This window comes from Hibiscus syriacus, unplaced genomic scaffold (genome assembly GCF_006381635.1).
Source record: "Hibiscus syriacus cultivar Baekdansim isolate YM2019G1 unplaced genomic scaffold, ASM638163v2 tig00110114_pilon, whole genome shotgun sequence".
NCBI lineage: Eukaryota > Viridiplantae > Streptophyta > Magnoliopsida > Malvales > Malvaceae > Hibiscus > Hibiscus syriacus.
This window is the reverse complement of record NW_024062594.1, coordinates 2,890,021-2,907,775: the sequence shown is the minus strand read 5'-3', so window position 1 is coordinate 2,907,775 and position 17,755 is coordinate 2,890,021. Positions and strand designations below refer to the sequence as shown.

The following is a 17,755-nucleotide window of genomic DNA, read 5'->3' as shown; positions in this document are numbered from 1 at the left end:
ATAATTTTTTAAAATATATATTTTTAAATGTAATATAATATTTGTGTAGGTTCAAATTCGAGTTTGAGTTTGAGCTTGAATCGAGCTCCTGAATTTTTTTGAGTTCGAGCATTTTCGAGTTCGAGTCGAGTTTTAATATCATATTTTGAGTTAGAGCTGAGCTTGAGAATTTTTAACTCGCGAGTTTTCGAGTAAAGTCGAGCCTAATTTTAAACTTTTTGAGTTTGAGTCGAGGTCCACAATACTCGAGCTCGGCTCGGATCGTTTATAGCCCTAGCCCCAAGCATTGGGCCACACCATTTAAATGACAAACCTATCACGACATAATATACATAGTTAATAGCAATAAAAAAGGGAAAATGACCTAATAAGAACCCCAACAAGGAATAATTGAATAATACGATAATATGATATATATACACAAATATTTTAATTGATTAATATGTGAATGTATTTTTTTATTTTAAATTATTTTTATAAAAATTAAAAAATAATTTTAATATATTAAAATTGAAATATAACGAAGTGCTTCGTTGTCTTAGAGTTTTCATAATAGTTCGTATGCATTGATTTGTTTATATCCCGGTTAGAGTAAGAATTTTATATTTTATTATTTATTCATTATATATTTGAAGAAAATGTTAGGGGAAACTTGATTTTATTGAATTAGTTTAATTTTAATATAGAGTAATTAAATAAGATTAGAATCCAATCGACATTATAATATTTTAAAAAATAAGATATGATACATTTTAGTTCAAAAAATTAGAATAATGAAGATAATTTATTAACTTAAAATATGTAAAATGATACATTTCAATTATAACATATTAAATTCACTTTTATTTTAATTTTTGCATTAAATGTGATTTAAAATATAAATAATACATATTTATTTATTCATCAATTACAATATATATATATATATATATATTTTCATACTATTCAATTATTTAATGTTTGAGTCCTTATAAGGTCATTTATTACCATTAAATATATTATAAATTATATAGATTATGTTATGAATACTAGGCAAACTTAGTGGTCCAACTTAGTGGTTAGGGTGCTCAAATTTTCAAATTGGATCCTAGGTTCAAATCTTATCAGATATGGTTATTGATTTAATTTATTTTCCATTCATTTAATTGGTAACATGTGACACCATTTGATTGGATGGAAAATTTATTAAATAAAAATATTTAAAAAAATCCAATCACACAGTGACATATATCATCATCGATTGAGAATTAAATTTATTGAATTAAATACAAGTTAAGACCAAATTAATAGAATGTGTAAGTAATGAGGACTAAATGTATAATTTCACAAATTTTATTAACTGCAACGTCATCTTCTCCTTTAATATTTAACGATAGGTGGCTTGATTGACAAGATTTAAATAGTTAGGTGAACCGATTGACAGAATTAAAAAATCGGTAGTTAAAGTAAAAGGGGTAAATAGTTAGGTGGTCAATGATATAGTTTATCCTAAAAACTAATGTCTTATAAATATTGTGTTTTAATTAAATTATATTTAGATTTTAATTAATTTATAATTATATGTTTAATACTTTATAATTTAATATTTTATAAATTAATTTAATAGTGTTCATCATTAACGGTGTTCATCTCTGCTCGTCGAACATGACAGTATCATTCTAATAGAAAATAAAAAAAAGTTTGAGGGATCTCGGTCCATCTCTATGTAACTGTATAAATAAACATCGCCCCCAAATTAACAAAGAAGTTTTCAAATTCTTACACCTGAATCAAGAAGATGGAATTCGAATAGATTGCTCTTTTCAGAGAAAGAAATAGAAGAAGAAAGAGAAGATGGGTACATAGTGGTGAGAGTAAATTTATGGGATTATATTTAAGGATGATATTGTTACGCTCGACGAGCATGAATGAATACGATTAACGAGGAGTATTATTAAATTAATTTATAAATTGTTAAATTATAAAATACTAAACGTATAATTATAAATTAGTTAAAAATTTAAATGTAATTTAATTAAAATACAATATTTATAATATATTAGTTTTTATAATCTTATTTTAATTATAATTAGATCACATATTAATTTGGGAAATTTATAAACCCTAATTTATTTTCGTAGCTTTGAAGCACCCGCCACCACCGCTGCCGTCGCCACCGGTATCATCTTTCACCACCGGTGAACGACAGACTAAATTGACGGCGAAAGATGATACGGTGACAGCGGCAGTGACGGTGGTGGCTACGACAACGTAGCGGCGGAGGGAGCTTCAAAATTATGAAAATAAATTAGGGTTTATAAATTTCTCAAATTAATATTTTATAAAAACTAATGTTTTATAAATATTGTATTTTAATTAAATTACATTTAAATATTTAACTAATTTATAATTATACGTATAGTACTTTATAATTAATGTTTTATAAATTAATTTAATGGTGTTCATCGTTAACTGTGCTCATCTACACTGAATGAGCACCGTAGAATTTTTCTATATTTAAACACTTTAAGAAGTGCATATCCAAGTAATGTAAGATACTTCTTTTTATTACCAGCAATCTCTTATTAATAAAAAGAAGTTTTTTTTCCTTTAAAAAGAGAAAATAACAACAATGAAATTAATCGATCAAGTATTAGTATTTGTTAGATTTGAAATGAAATGGGTGATTATTCTCCTAAAAAAATGAACGAATAATAAATTTGTTAAATGACTGTTGGATCCAATTGAGTTTCATGATAAACCTATAATATACCTCAAAATCCTTGTAAGTACTCTAAAAAGTCGACATGATATCTTTTATGAAAAATGGTTACTCCTTTACACTTGTATGGATGATTTCACTAATTATATCTCTATAAACTAAATTTAAAATTTATTAAATAAGTTAGAAAATATACAATAATTGATACAAAATAATTATTTTACTAATGACCAAAGAAAAACTATATGAAATCGTGGAAAACTTTCTCCTATAGTAACATTTGCAAGCATTCATATGCATTTTTTTATTAAATAATGCAAACGTTTGAATGAAGGGACTTCTTGTAGAATACTTGGGGTTAAAAATTAAACGAACATTAACAACTTCGTACCAAAATAATTCTTCAAAAAAGCAAAAACTTTGTAAAATGTAAATGCATAATATTAAAGATAGCTCAAACTTTATCAAAATGATCATTTTGATCCATTTTTTTAAAATATTTTAAAATTCATTTGATTGAATAATTACTTTAACTCTTATTCTTTGTTTTGAAGCATTTTGACCCCAATATTTCATTTTATAATAAAAAAAACCCCTCTATTTTGAAGTATTGATCATTTGTTAACTAACAGTTTCGATCCACATAAGAGCCTTTCTACCTAAAATGAAATGTCAGGGGTCAAAATATTAAAAAAAAAGGGGCCAAAATAACTATTTAATCAACATAAGTCTTTTTTGACATTATGCCAAATATAAATATATATAAAAAAATCCACCCCCACAATTAAGCTCAATTACCCGAGCTTCCAAATGTTGAGTTTCCACACATGAGATCGAGTGAAGGACAATGAGCCATTGAAGGTTTTAACAATGGCAGCTCTTGCCCTGGTTCGAATCTGTGGCCAAGAACGAGCTTGATCCCAGACTACTTTATTCTCTTATTTTGAGATGTAAGTAGTAGTAAAGTATGGTAATGTAACATTATTTCGAATTTCAACTATAATCAGATAGGATTCGAGAAATCAAACTTTTATTGACACAAGGAAACAGAAAGACCATTCATATTAATCATCAATTGCATATATCTATGATTCATTGATGGAAAATCTGTTTCTGAAAAGCATAAGCTAAACTAAAATTTATAATCAAACATCCAAAACATAAGATAGCGTCTCCCACCAATTCAACCAATCACAAAAAAAGAAATCTCTGAAATGTGGAGAGACATGGAAACCATAATGAAACATGATCAACAAAAAAGAATTTTCCAATTTTCATTCAAGATGCCAAAAATAAGCAAATGTGTTTTAAAATACTCGACATTGTATCACCACCCATTTGTCTTCACGCATAGTTCAACCTGAATATGTCATTCAACACATAGAAGCTTCCTTGTGGTGTTGGCATCAAATGAAACATCTGGGAGCAAAATGCAAGACAAAGATAATGAAAACGTATATAAGTTTAGCTCCAATGCGAACAATTGGTGGATGATAAATCCTTTAGTTGTCTGAACAGAAGATGAAAAACGTGCTCTAAGGAGCAAAACAAAACATGTTTCCGCATAAATAATGCCAGCAACATAAATCAGTGAACAATCAACACAGATGAAAACGTTTATAAGTTAGCTCCAAATGAAGGAAAGACATAAACCACAAGGAAAATCATCAATGTCTCTTGGTGAAGAGAGGAGGTGTCAAAGTATATTATCTTTTATAACCTGCAGTGTCCCAAGAAACAAAATCGAGAATGATGGTATATAATTGTTCAGTGTGCAACGAGAGCACCCTCCTCCACTTAATCATGCAAAAATCATAAGTAAAATAAATAAATAAAAGAGCATTGGCAAATGATGCTTAGCTTGGCATAATAAACACCATGAAACGGAATAAAGCTCTTGAATGCAGTCTACCTAATCATCATACAGTTACTTACATATTATGCAAAACTAAGGCTCACGGCATGCTTAAGGCAAGAGGGTAGGAATACTGAGGAGCATAGCGTACAATAAGTGATGATTATGAAGATGTAAAGTGCAGTCCAGGGCATAAAAATGCAGCAGGTTCTTTGGAAAGATGGTAGATCCAAAAAAAAATCCAAATCTTTCCAAAACGTATTCATGGCACAATTATATGAAATCAGGTATCTAGCCTAAATAACACTTATATTTAATACAATTAATGTAGATTCAAAATTAACGAAAAACGAGCAATCCCTGGAAAAGTAATCTTGTTATCTTAAGCATATCCGATGAGCACTAAGGGGATATAAACATCACAGTTAAGACCACTATTAAGATCCCATTGTAAACATTTCAATTCCCAGTTCAACTTGCGTCAGATCAAAACAATGAAACATCAACACAGGATCCATTAATAATTGCATCGCGAAATTGACACGAAATGTATACTCGATGGAATCAACAGTGACAACATAGATTAGCCGTAGACCGATCAGAGAAGTAAACATTAAAGTCCTAACAGAAGAAAATTGAAATAATGCAGAGGCTATGAAAAATTACCTGGCTGAACTTGAGAGCATGCTGTTCGCCGGCGAGTTGGAGGTTACCACTGACGAAGACGAGCATGCCGCCGGAGCCGGAATGCTGGCAATCGACGGTGGTGATGTTGTGCTTACACTGCTGGAAAGGAAGGCTGGTGAGCTTAGCGACGATGTTCTGAGAGCCCTGGATCTTTTGACCTTCGAAGGTCAACATGGAACCTTCCTGGTAGAGATTTGCTAAACCGGCCCGGTTCGCATCGAATGTGGAGTAGTAGTGCTCAACGAAGGCCTTCGCTACTGCATCTGGATCCATTTTTCTTCTTTTATTTAAAGAATTTGGGCGGCTGCTTCAAATTCACGAGACGAAAGAGAACAAAGCAGCTGACAGATAAATTAATGAAGAATTGAGAGGCGACTGGCGAGCGAAGATAGTTGAGAGGGTTTTCTTTTCTTTTCTTTTTTACTAATTTATAGGATGGTCGATCTAACGGTTCATTTTGAATCATAAAAGTATCAAACAGTAGCTGCCTGCGTTTTCATTTTGGGTAAACTACACCACTCTTCAGTAATTTATTGTTTCTTTTCTATTTTGGTCATAAAATTAATTTTAGGTAAAATATCGATTTGGTTATTTGGTCACCCATTTATTTCTATATTTTCATTTTGGTCATTAAATTATTTTTCTTAAAATTATTCCTATAGTTACATTTCATTTCTATTTTGATCATCCGTAGTTCGATTTGATTAAAAAAATAGTATATAACATGTTACAATAATAGTTTTAATCCTCAAAACTTTCACATTATATTAATTTGATCATAATTTAAACTAATTCAATAAATCTTAAAATTTTAAAAAAACGCTTGAATATAATTTTCATTTTAATTTGTAATAATTTATTAATATTTTTTTAAACATGTGTATCTAATAATAAAACTGTCGAAATTTAGAATTTTTTTTAATACATTGCATGCTCTTTGGCAGGTATTATAGCATCCCAAAGTGAACTACAAAATACCACGTGAAAAAACATTCAAGGAGCTAACAGATTCTCAAATCCCAACTCTTTTATATTATACTATCACCAGCTTGTCTAGCACAATGAAGTATTACATCTCTTAAATAAGACCAGAAGTTCAAATCTAATATTATGAATAGAAAAATTAAATTTGAAGAATCATACTATAATGAAATTCTGTAAATATACTATCCGAAGTAGTCGAATAATAAATCAGACACTGATAATTAAATAAAATATATATAATTTATACAAAACTGATCTTCAAACTATTTATACTTCTCTAATAGTGTAAACAGGCTTAACCAAAAAAAGAAAAAGTAATCAGTCGTTTATTCATACAAGGTTAGTGTAAAAGGGTGCAATCTCCACCTGAGTCTCTGAGAAGCAAGCAACCTTCAATTCTTTCAATTCAATTGGTCACTATGGTACAATAAATAATGTCCAGCGAGAACAGGTTTCAATTTGCAGGAGTTTTTATTACCGACACAAGGGAGGATACCTGCAATTTTCTACATACAGGAACTGGAATTGAATTTCTTCTATCCATTTCCATTTGGTAACTTCTTTTTCCTTACCCCAGAGTCAATAAGTTTTTTTACTGCACATGTATCTAAATTTACCAAGATCAGCAAGCTTTGTTATCTTCATTGTAAAACACAAGCAAATCCCTATGTTCAAGCATATGATTCTATGTACACTCTGCAACCAAAAACAAATGTTCCCTGCAAAAACATCAACCATTACAAAGATGAATGGAAATACTTGAAAAATCAGAGAATTTTAGTCGAGGTTAAAGGAACTCACTGCTGGGAAGTATCTGAATTTATTTACCCCAAAGAATGCCGGAGTGGAGGCAGTCCTATTGATGCCAATGGCATGTTACGAGTAGATGTTCTTCCTACAGATTCTGATCTAATAATGTTCTATTGGAAAAATCGTGAAACTTCCAGGTATAATTGCTCTGCTTCGAATGGTTTCGACACATATCCGTCCATTCCACACCGTAGGCATTCCTCGTGTGTAGCTTGGATAACGTCTGCTGTCATAGCCAAGATGGGTACATGCCAGTTTAAAACATTTTTACAAGCATCTATTGATAGTTCTCCAAATTGAATACGATTATTGATGTTCTGTTCCACATTCCGAATTCTCCTTGTAGCTTCGAACCTGTAGGGAGAAGAAAAGACTGTCTGCTATAAACATGACTGAGTTGGAATATGATAGATTGAGAACTAATGGCGTGCAAACTGCAGCCATCAAATAAAAAACCATTGCAAAAGGCATCTTCAATGCTCATTGCATCAACTAGAGAATTCCCCCCCCCCATTTTGTTATCTTATTCTGAAGGTTTCAAAACTCGATTTCCAGATCAAAATTGCGTAAGAAAGTTCTAGAATCTAAATGCAAAATGAGTTTAAGTACCCATCCATTTCCGGCATTTGGATATCCATGAAACAGGCGTCAAATTGGTGAGGTGGTGTAAGCAGTTCAATAGCAGCTATTCCTCTCGTGGCACTAATCACATCAGCTCCATATTTTCTCAAAGCACCAGCAGCAACTTTCAGGTTCACATTGTTGTCATCTACAATTAGAATTTTTCTCCCAAGAAGAAGATTCCGAAGAGACAAGCTTGGTAACTCCGCATTACGGGGATTCCCTTTGTTCCCAATGCCCATAGCTCGTTGTAGAGATGCCGCTAACATGCTAGCTCTCAACGGCTTTGAGATGATGGTCAAGTCACAGGAACCAGTAGTAGTATTTCCTCTGGAAGAATTTATGGAATTAGAAAAAAGGAATACCTTTGGAGGAGTACCGTGACCTATTTTCTCCAAATTATTGATGAATAGACCCAAACTGTTTAGATCTCTATCCCAAACTTCTTGTTCGATGAGAACCATGTGGATTACATTGTTCATAGATAAACCTTGTTTCCAATGAGAAACTACTTCAACATGAATTCCCAGACGTTGAATATGATATGTTGACACCTTGGACCGGACAGGTCTAGGATCCATAACTAATGCTCTCATCCCATGAAGCTCTGAGGAAACAGTATTAGACTGGCTGTTGATTTGTTGGCTCTTGAACTCCTTTGGACTAGAGCTGCCACTGGCAAAAACAGCAGTAAATGTGAAGGTGGAACCAACCTTGGGAATGCTAACAAAACCAATTTCTCCTTTCATTAGACCAACCAAACATTTGCTTATGCTTAATCCGATGCCCGTGCCTCCATGTGTTCGGGAAATAGAAGGGCCAACTTGCATAAAAGGAGTGAAAACACGAGGCTGTGCTTCTGGGGGGATTCCTTCTCCTGTATCTTCAACTGATACAATAAGATTAATGCTGTCAGAGGAAGGATGCACGGATCCTTCTTGACCGAAAGTTCTAAATGCTTTCCAGCTCTGACGTCTATCTGCAACAGGGAAACCACTCAAGGTGTTCTTTGATGAATATTCTGTCTCAACTTCTATTGAATCAATTACCTCCTCCACAAGATGAACAGTAACAATGATGTGCCCTTTCTCAGTGAACTGACAACAAATAAGTGAATTATAAATTTATTGATATCAAAGCATAGTTCAGATAAAACTGAACTGAAATTAAAATAGAAAAAAATTAAATAAATCTCAAGTCTCAACAAGTTTTATATACATTAAAGAATTACCAACCACATACTTTAATCGAGTTTCCCATGAGATTGGTGATGATTTGTCTAAACCTCCCGGGGTCACCAATTAGCATCTCAGGCACTCTATCAGAAATGTAAACAGCCAACTGCACTCACCCACATTCTCATTAGACTCTTGGATGAACACCGTATGAAGGGTAAAAGATAAAGAAATGAAAGATGAGAGGAGATGGAGGAAATCAGATAAGTTAGTGTCTCACCTCTACTCCTTTGTCCTGAGACTTCCCAGAAAATAGTGACAACACATCATCCAAGATGGCTCGTAGATCAAACTGCACTTCCTCAAGCTCTAGCTTACCAGATTCAATCTTAGCCTGATCCAAAACCTCATTTATGAGTGCAACCAGTGCCTTTCCACTAGCTTGAGCAGTTCTGACATAATCTAGTTGTGTAACATCTAAAACTGTGTCCATAAGCATATCCAACATTCCTGCAAAAATAAAAGCATCTCATTTCATGGCCAAGAAAACCATATTCTCTGCTAATTATTTAATTTAATTCTATAAAGTATAATCATAAAAAGCTTGAAGTAACATCAGAGAAATAACAGAAGTTTTCGAGACTCACCAAGAACACCATTCATTGGGGTTCTGATTTCATGGGAAACGGTAGCAAGAAACTGCAAAAAGGTCACAAATAATTAGGACCAAACGTCCATGACAGGTTGAAAGGCTTTAGAGTATAAATCAGATTATCATATACCTGAGATTTGGCAACATCAGCTGTCTCAGCCTGTTTTTTGAGCTCCATCATCTTATGGCAATCATCTTCCACCCTAGCAATTCGATTAACAGTTGCATGGAAGATATGCCCAACAAGTAATGCAATTACAAGGACACCAATTGAAGTAGTTATTGCAAACCATGGCCATGGAGGCTTTTGCTTAAACCTATATAAAGAACAAACTTAGTCCATGTATATTCAAGTTCTTTATCTTTGACATGCTTTTAAGAACTTAGACCCTCTTGTAGATTGGGTTTATGGACATAAACTAACGGCTGGAATGTCACTTGCAAAGCTTGATTTACTAGAATCCTAGGTGTTCAAGGAAATAGTAGAATTTGGTGAAAAATCAAAAGATAGGTCCACATTGAAGAGAAGCTGAACCCCAGGGCCCATACTAATAGATAATGCAATATCTATGGATTACCTGCAGCGCATCTCGTGCTTTCTAAAAGGATCTCCAAAATTAAGATGACTGACGTGCTCCAACCCATCATTGGATGCATTAGAACCATACATACTGATAGGGTAAGACTGATTTGATGTGTCAAACACATTCACAAGAATTGTTTGTTTACTTGAAAGCTGTTGTAGCAACTTCTCCACTAGTGACTCAATATCGAACACTCCACCAAGATACCTGATAGAGCAATGAGGTAGTATATATCTTCTCTTTGACTATCATGAAAGAGATCATCTTATCAAAGCTGCTAAGCATCACATTAGGACCCTCTTGTTAAAAAGAGATCATCTTTTGTCTCCACATATGGGAAGCATAATGAAATTATCTTCCCACTAATTTTCATAAAACAAGGAGACACTGGTTAATCATTCCAATAACTATTGTTTGTACCAAAAACATACCCGTCAGTTGCTTGAATCCTCTCGTTAGGAGTTGCATTTGAGGAAAGATCCCTCTTGTAAACTGCAAATGTCAAAATAACTCCAAGACGGTTTGTTTTGAGTAACCTAAAAGGAGCTGTTAACACTCCTTTTCCAGATCTTCTGGCACGCAACACGTTCTGACGATCCTCCTGTTGATACAAAATAAATTAAAAATATTTTAACTCAACTAGAGTTAAAGGTCTTAATAGATTGAAAATTCTTCATATTCCTCCAAACTAGGAAGTGATAAAAATTAATTCTTCAGTTCTGTTATGCTTAATAAAAATTAAGGTTTCTCTTCTATGCTATTTTCTTTAATCAGAAATAGCACACCTTTCGGTGAAATTTATCGCTATGGACCATGGCTAGTAAAGGAATCACAAGAAACTTTTTAGAAAATAGTGAAGGAACTCACCTTTCCCGACAGCATATCAAGAGAAACTACATGTGAAACGATATCCTGGGCAAATATAACAGGAGCATATTCTTCCTGAATTGGTGATGGTTCAAGATTATTCATCCTCTTAATAGTCCAACCCTGTTGCCTCTCGAATTGTTCTCTTTCGGAGTGGAGCACCCTTACGGCATATGCTACACCACTTGTGAGGGGCCTCTCGAAAGCAGTTCGTTCGGTGTACCTCGCAAAAGTCCTCTACAGGTTCTTAAAGTGAGTTCCCTTTGTCGACTAAAACACAAGTGATCATAATTTATAACGTGAAACACACAAATCTCTTTTTTCTTAAGCTGAAATAACCATGCTTAAACAACATTCTGATTTGAGCAGAACAAAAATGAAACACTGAACAATGGCAATCAAGCACATAATTATCTATCTCAAGTAGTTCTATGATCCTATCTAAAAGTTCCAAGAAGACGATACGGCTTACCTGGTCAATAGCAGACGGGGTTTTCCCATGGTGGAAAGTTGAGATCAAAATAGACATAGCATGGATATGGTTCATGCTTACATTAAACTGATCCTGCAACATCCTAGCTCTCTCATCGCACATGCTCGCTAGCGTTTCCTTGCGCTTTTCGGTAGCAAGAGTGCTCATATAACAAAAGATCCAAACAGAAGCCAAGGTCCAACCAATTATCCATGAAAATATGAGCTTTCTCCACCATGACTTGCAAACTCTCTTGGAACCAATATACTGGTAGTACTGATGGTGCATCCTGAAGCTGAAGCTTGAGATTTCATCCCAACATTTGAACCACATCTTGCTACCACTATCACCAAGGAGGACACCCTTGAGGTCCTTAAATCCACCATTAATGAACCAATTCATCGAGATCGTCGATGCTATCCAGCAACATAACATCCAAACCAGATGCCCCACCTTTAAACCAAACCCAAAAACATGGAGCAGATTCATCCAAGAAACAGTAACCAACTAACAGCTAAGTAAAGGATATTCAGTAACTCAATTGTCAAATCTATAAAAACTGTCGAGTAAAATCTAACATCACCAGAAAATCTCAAGAACCTTGGAATAAGAGAATAAATAAAATTAAAAAAAGTGCAGCAAACTCCAAATTGACTAGACGGCAGAGATTGATTGGAAGGTGTTGTACCCGTGCGGGAAAGAGAAAGGAACAAAATATGCAATCTTATCTGTGAAATGTAAGATATTCATATAAGACCTGTAATTGAGGAAGATGATGAATTTTTTTTTCACAATAACCATAAGAAAGAAAAAGAATCCCTCAAGCTTCTGAGTTTCAATTTTCTAACAAGCACCCAAAGTCCAGAACAAGAAGAATGAGCCAAACTTGTCCAGAAAACAAAGGATTAAAAAAATAGATATCAAATCAATGAAAACTTAGCTAAAGATAATCTTTCCTCGAGGTAAAAGAATCTGACAGGAAATCCTTAAATTCCTAAAATCAAGCAGCAAAGACAACAATCAAAGATGCGGGTATTAATGTTGGACCCAAATAACATCCCACTATAGAGATCTATGAAGCTAAAATAAGATTTAATACAAAGTAGATCTTATTATGTACTTAAAAGATGACACTAAGAATATGTGAAAAAAGAAGAGAGGAATATAGTTGTAGAATGTCTGCTACCATAAGCCATTATCTCTATCCATATCATTCACGACACCCATAAACTAATAATAATTCATTGCTTACAAAAGTAATTTTTTTTTGAATTAATTTTTTCTTACAAAAGTTATTTTAACTTAAATATCAATCCTCTAATTATTAAAAAAATTAAGTTATTCAAGTTACTATAAATTATTTGAGTTTTATTTTATAACTCGACTTGAACGGAGCCAACATAAAGTGAGGAGTGTCAAGTGACAACCCAAAAACATTTGGAAAAAAAATCTTTATAAACTTAATATAAAAATATTTTTAAGAAAATAAAATTAATATATTTTTAAATGAATATTGACACGGTTGATTACATATTAACACTCATTATTCATTTTTACCTACTTAAAAAGACAATTTTCATACAATTTTTAAATTTGACACTCCAAAATATTTTTCTCTAAATTTGACACGTCAAATTTATTTTTCTAGCTCCGTCCTTAGACTTGAATTTAAAATTTTTTTTCGAGTCAAACCAATTGAAGTTGAATTTTTTCGAGTTAAATTAAACAGAAAATCAATTTATAAGTCAAATCGAATTTTACTCTCTCTTAATCGGATCTATGTATTTCTCCATTTCACTTCACCGTATAAAAAATTCATTAAGCTAAGGTAATTACAAAGTAATATATGTTCTAAATACTCTCAATCATTTGACATTGAACACCCAATCATACTTGCAGTTGTTGATGCTCGAACCTTTGACCTCTATGAACAATTACAATTCTTTTAACCATTGAGGTAAATTGGTTCGTGCCCATATAAAAAAATTCAAAACTTGAAAGTTGGATGTCTTATTTTTTTGGGTAAAATACACGTTTAATATATAAACTATTTTTTTTGCTCTACTTTAGTACCCACGCTTTATTCTTTTCAAAACAATATTTAACATTTAGTTTATGTTTCATTTTGGTCCTCACTTTAAAAACTTATGGTGATGTTGATATGTCATCATAAGGTAATGTTATATCATCTTTGAAAAACTAAAAAAATATCACATCAGTATTTCTGTTAATTTTTTAACGACGAAATATTAAATTGAAACTTAAACTAAATATCAAATATGATTTTAAAAAATTAAAGTTTAAGTACCAAAATAAAATAAAAATAATAATTTAGATATTAAATATGTAATTTTCTCTTTTTATCACTGGCTTCAATCTAGGATTCGAACACGAAACCCCACAAGCTTGTAGGCTTAATAAAATACATTTCCCTTTGTTATTTTTCAGCTAACTTGCGACTTTGTGCACCCTGTAATGTGCCAGGCAATTCCACACTTGGAACTTAATTAATAAAATAATTAACTAGTAATACAGACAATTTAGATTTGTTAATAAGCAAAAACTCATGTTTGCAACAACAGACACAAGCCTCAATTAATTTATGGGGTCGGCTGTGGTTAGGCGAAAGGTGCAATGTTCGTTTTATTGACCTAATATATATAATAATAATAATAATAATAATAATAATAATAATAATAATAATCGATTACTTTATATCATAAAAGAAACAAATGAATTTATTCATATTAAAGCAACAAAGACTTTGATGATATATTAAATGAATTCTATATATATATATATATTGTCTCACAAGTGTTAGGTCATTGCGGGCCATGTTTTTTATCTAAAAAAAGAAAATGTTTAAAAATCAATTCAGATTGTAATGTTTCAATTCATAATTTTTTTTTGTTGTATCTCGGTTTCAAGGTTCTGTCTTGATTAATTTGGACCGACAGTGTTGTACGCCGATTTTGGTGGATGAGTCTCTCAACAGAGATTTTCTGCATACACAAGAACTTTTGACTCGAGACATTACTTAAACGATATCAAGTTGCTTACCACTTGAATGAACCATGTTAATTTGATTTTATATTTAGTTTATAAGTAAAAAACAGAAGTTATTAGAATAAAGCTAATTTTATTTTTTTCTTATTAAATTTATAATTAGCTATTGATGATGTTCCAAAGCAATTTATATCTTTTTCATATATGATTTTAGTCAGAGTTCCAAAAGCAATGACCAAACATTTCCTGTATATATTAAACAAAATAAACTTTAAAAAAAATCAGTTTAGGTTAAACGTGCAAAGGTTGGAAGAAAAAGGGGGCGGAAATTTTGAATGTGGCACCAAGAGGATTATTAATTTATTCTCATAAACCCTATCAAATGTCATAGTTATTATCAGAAACAAACTAGGCGAGATTACGGCATCGCCACCCAAAGAAAGGGCTGACTAGCTGCTGTCGTCAACAGGGAGGCGGAGGAAGTTCCCTAAAGTAGGCAACTCTCCATTAACCTGAAACTCCAATCATCTTCCACGTTTAATATTTTATTTTACGGTAAATTACATGTTTAGTATTTAAATTTTAAACTATTACTTTTGTGTTGTTTTGATATTTTTTAAATCATACATAGCGTTTATTTTTTATTATGTTTTAGTACATCGCCGTTAAAAATTTAATGAAATCGTTATACGTGACATTTTTTATGAGTAAATTACATCATTCATACTCGTTTATATTCTCACTCTTATTTTGGTCACTGAAATTTAATTTTTTTTTATATTTAATTATTTAATTTCCAAACTACTCTTAATTTAATCACTCTAACTTTCAAATTTATTTTTTTATTTTAATTATATATTAATAAAATAATAATAAAAAATATCATGTTACAAAAATTATTAATAAAATAAATTAGAGTAATTAAAAAAGAGCAATTTGAAAGTTGAGTAGTTAAATTGGAAATTTTTAAACTTTAATGACTAAAATAAGAGAGAAGATAGTTAATTGACGAATAATGTAATTTACTCATAAAAATACCACATTCAAGAGTTTCGTTTAGATTTTAATGACGGGATATTAAAATGAAACTTAAAATAAATATTAAACATGATTTAAAAAAAAATAAAATTTATGTACGAAAACATAACAAAAATAATAGTTTAAGCATTAAATGTATAGTTTACTTGTTGTATGTAAATTTAATTGTGATTACATTCACAAACGGAAGATAAAAATTCAGAAATATTAAATTATTTATGATTGAATCCAACACGTCAGTATCGTGTGGTTCAATACAAACCATCCGTTATGCTGACGTGGAAAGAACCAATGTCAGAGAAATTGGATTATTAAAATTATAAGTTGGATATTTTTTTAAATCTAGCTGGATACAATAATAGTATTGTTCATATACTTTCAATCACTTTGAAAATAAATATTTATAGTTATATATATATATATATGATATTCAAACATAAAAGATAATAATAATTCTTTAATTATTAAAGTCGATTGATTCGTATTATAAATTATAGATTATATTAATGAGTTTGGGTTTATATTAATTTTTTTTATTAAAGGGGTTATATTAATCTTAAACGTTGATATTTGTGCATAGAACATTTCAATAGTGGACCAACTCGCCCTAATTCACGTAAGATTTCCATGCGTCGTTCATAGATTGGTCGGAATTTGCCAAACCTTATTCTCCTTTTAGCCTAAAAAGCTAAAAATAATACTAACACTAATTGTAACATCAAAGCAATATTAAAATAATTTGCACTATCATCAAGCATATGTTACTGTTAGACCCAATAATCTCATATATTTAACCTTATATAAGTTGTTGAAAGATAAATTTTAATTACCACGATTATTGACGATTTTTTTAATTTAAATAGAGAATAATAATTAACGATTTTAATGAGTTGAGAGAAAAAGAGAGCATGTTTTAAGTTTTCTTTCAATCATGCTTGATAGTTTATATATTGAATCTTAATATTGGCATTAACCTAAAATTATGCTTAATACATGTGTACTAGTAAGACAAATAGATATAATTGTAGACACCCATTTTCTTATTATTTTTTTCTTTTTTTCAAAAAATAGAAATAACAAGAGTTACTCTCCTAGGAGGACTCTTCCACCTCCATATCTTTTAAACTAACAACCACCATATCCCATGAAATCCAGTATCCCACTACAACTCAACTTCCCCAAGAATCCCATACAATTTGGACTCTCACCATCATCTCTCATACATCCCTAGTTAAACCCATCTTCACACCTTGTAACGGAGAGAAACAATTCTGAAAAGAAAAACAGCAAAACACACAGAATTTTGAGAAGAGAAATCTGTGCAAAGAAAAAGAAAGAGCTCTATAGATCGAGGGAGGCAAAACAAAAGCATCAAAGTGGCCAACGAACTTTTAAGTCTTGAATGAGTTAGCGTTCAATATTGAATTTCTAGACTTGAAAAAGGTAACATAATCAGAATTTGGAACTACTTTCTTGGTATATCTGCACGTTTTTGGGTTTTGCGTGATTAGTTGTTTAATGTTTTCATTCGTCTCTAATTTGCTTCGCTGAACTTGGCTTTAATTTCTCAATTCATTTAATCAAGATCTTTGTTATGATCAGTGTTTGAATGGTGGTATCTATCGAATTGATTTTACCCTCAATTACGTGGTTGCTTTTTAATTTTTTTAGTTTGATTGTGAAACATGTCTTAACTATTTATTTCCTTGATTAGCCAACTGTGGATTAACGTGATTAATGTGCATAATTGGTGATCAGATTTCAGCAGCTTGGTTAATTAATTTGTTCTCGACATGTAGTTTGTAATTTTGATTTCCATAGTTGATTTGCACGAAATAGAATATGCCATTAATGGCTTTAGAATTTCACGTCTTGATCCATATTTGAGCATAACTTTTAATTTGTTATTAAAACGTTAATTGGTTCAATTTGGTATAAACTCGCATGACTGAAGTTATTTTTGGCCTGTATCTTTTGATTAGGTTTTGATCTCCATGATTGAATAGTATATTTTTTAGAAACAATTTATTAATGGAATAATTGGATTTAATTTAAATAATTAATATTGCTAAACTCACATTATTTATTATTTGATTTTAATTGACTTTAGTTTTGACACCTAGACACTCACATTAATTATTCTTATTCGTAATTGGACTATAGGGAAATAATTTGATGATTCAATAATTATCTCTCTTTTGGCCTTAATTAAGAATTTGAATAATAATTTTGATGCATGTTGTTGAAATTGGGTATGTTTGAATCAAATATTTTTTTGACTTTTTTCGGTAGTAATTCCAACC

At 31.4% G+C, this 17,755-nt stretch overlaps 2 protein-coding genes across 2 annotated transcripts; both read right to left on the bottom strand.

The window, feature by feature from the left end:
* Positions 1 to 3,746: 3,746 nt before the first annotated feature.
* LOC120215333 (nuclear transport factor 2B-like) lies at positions 3,747 to 5,577 on the bottom strand. The gene is made up of 2 exons (XM_039213054.1): positions 5,223 to 5,577; positions 3,747 to 4,120 (listed from the first exon to the last, which is right to left on the bottom strand). Exons 1-2 carry the CDS (start codon positions 5,514 to 5,516, stop codon positions 4,046 to 4,048), a joined length of 369 nt encoding a protein of 122 aa, XP_039068985.1. The 5' UTR covers positions 5,517 to 5,577; the 3' UTR covers positions 3,747 to 4,045.
* Positions 5,578 to 6,421: 844 nt separating this feature from the next.
* Positions 6,422 to 11,897, bottom strand: LOC120215332 (histidine kinase 3-like). Its single transcript, XM_039213053.1, has 11 exons — positions 11,409 to 11,897; positions 10,937 to 11,173; positions 10,501 to 10,670; positions 10,064 to 10,276; positions 9,616 to 9,802; positions 9,481 to 9,532; positions 9,114 to 9,343; positions 8,901 to 8,999; positions 7,647 to 8,755; positions 7,029 to 7,391; positions 6,422 to 6,946 (listed from the first exon to the last, which is right to left on the bottom strand). The coding sequence occupies exons 1-10, from the start codon at positions 11,895 to 11,897 to the stop codon at positions 7,148 to 7,150; spliced, it is 3,030 nt and encodes a 1,009-aa protein (XP_039068984.1). The 3' UTR covers positions 6,422 to 6,946; positions 7,029 to 7,147.
* Positions 11,898 to 17,755: the final 5,858 nt, after the last annotated feature.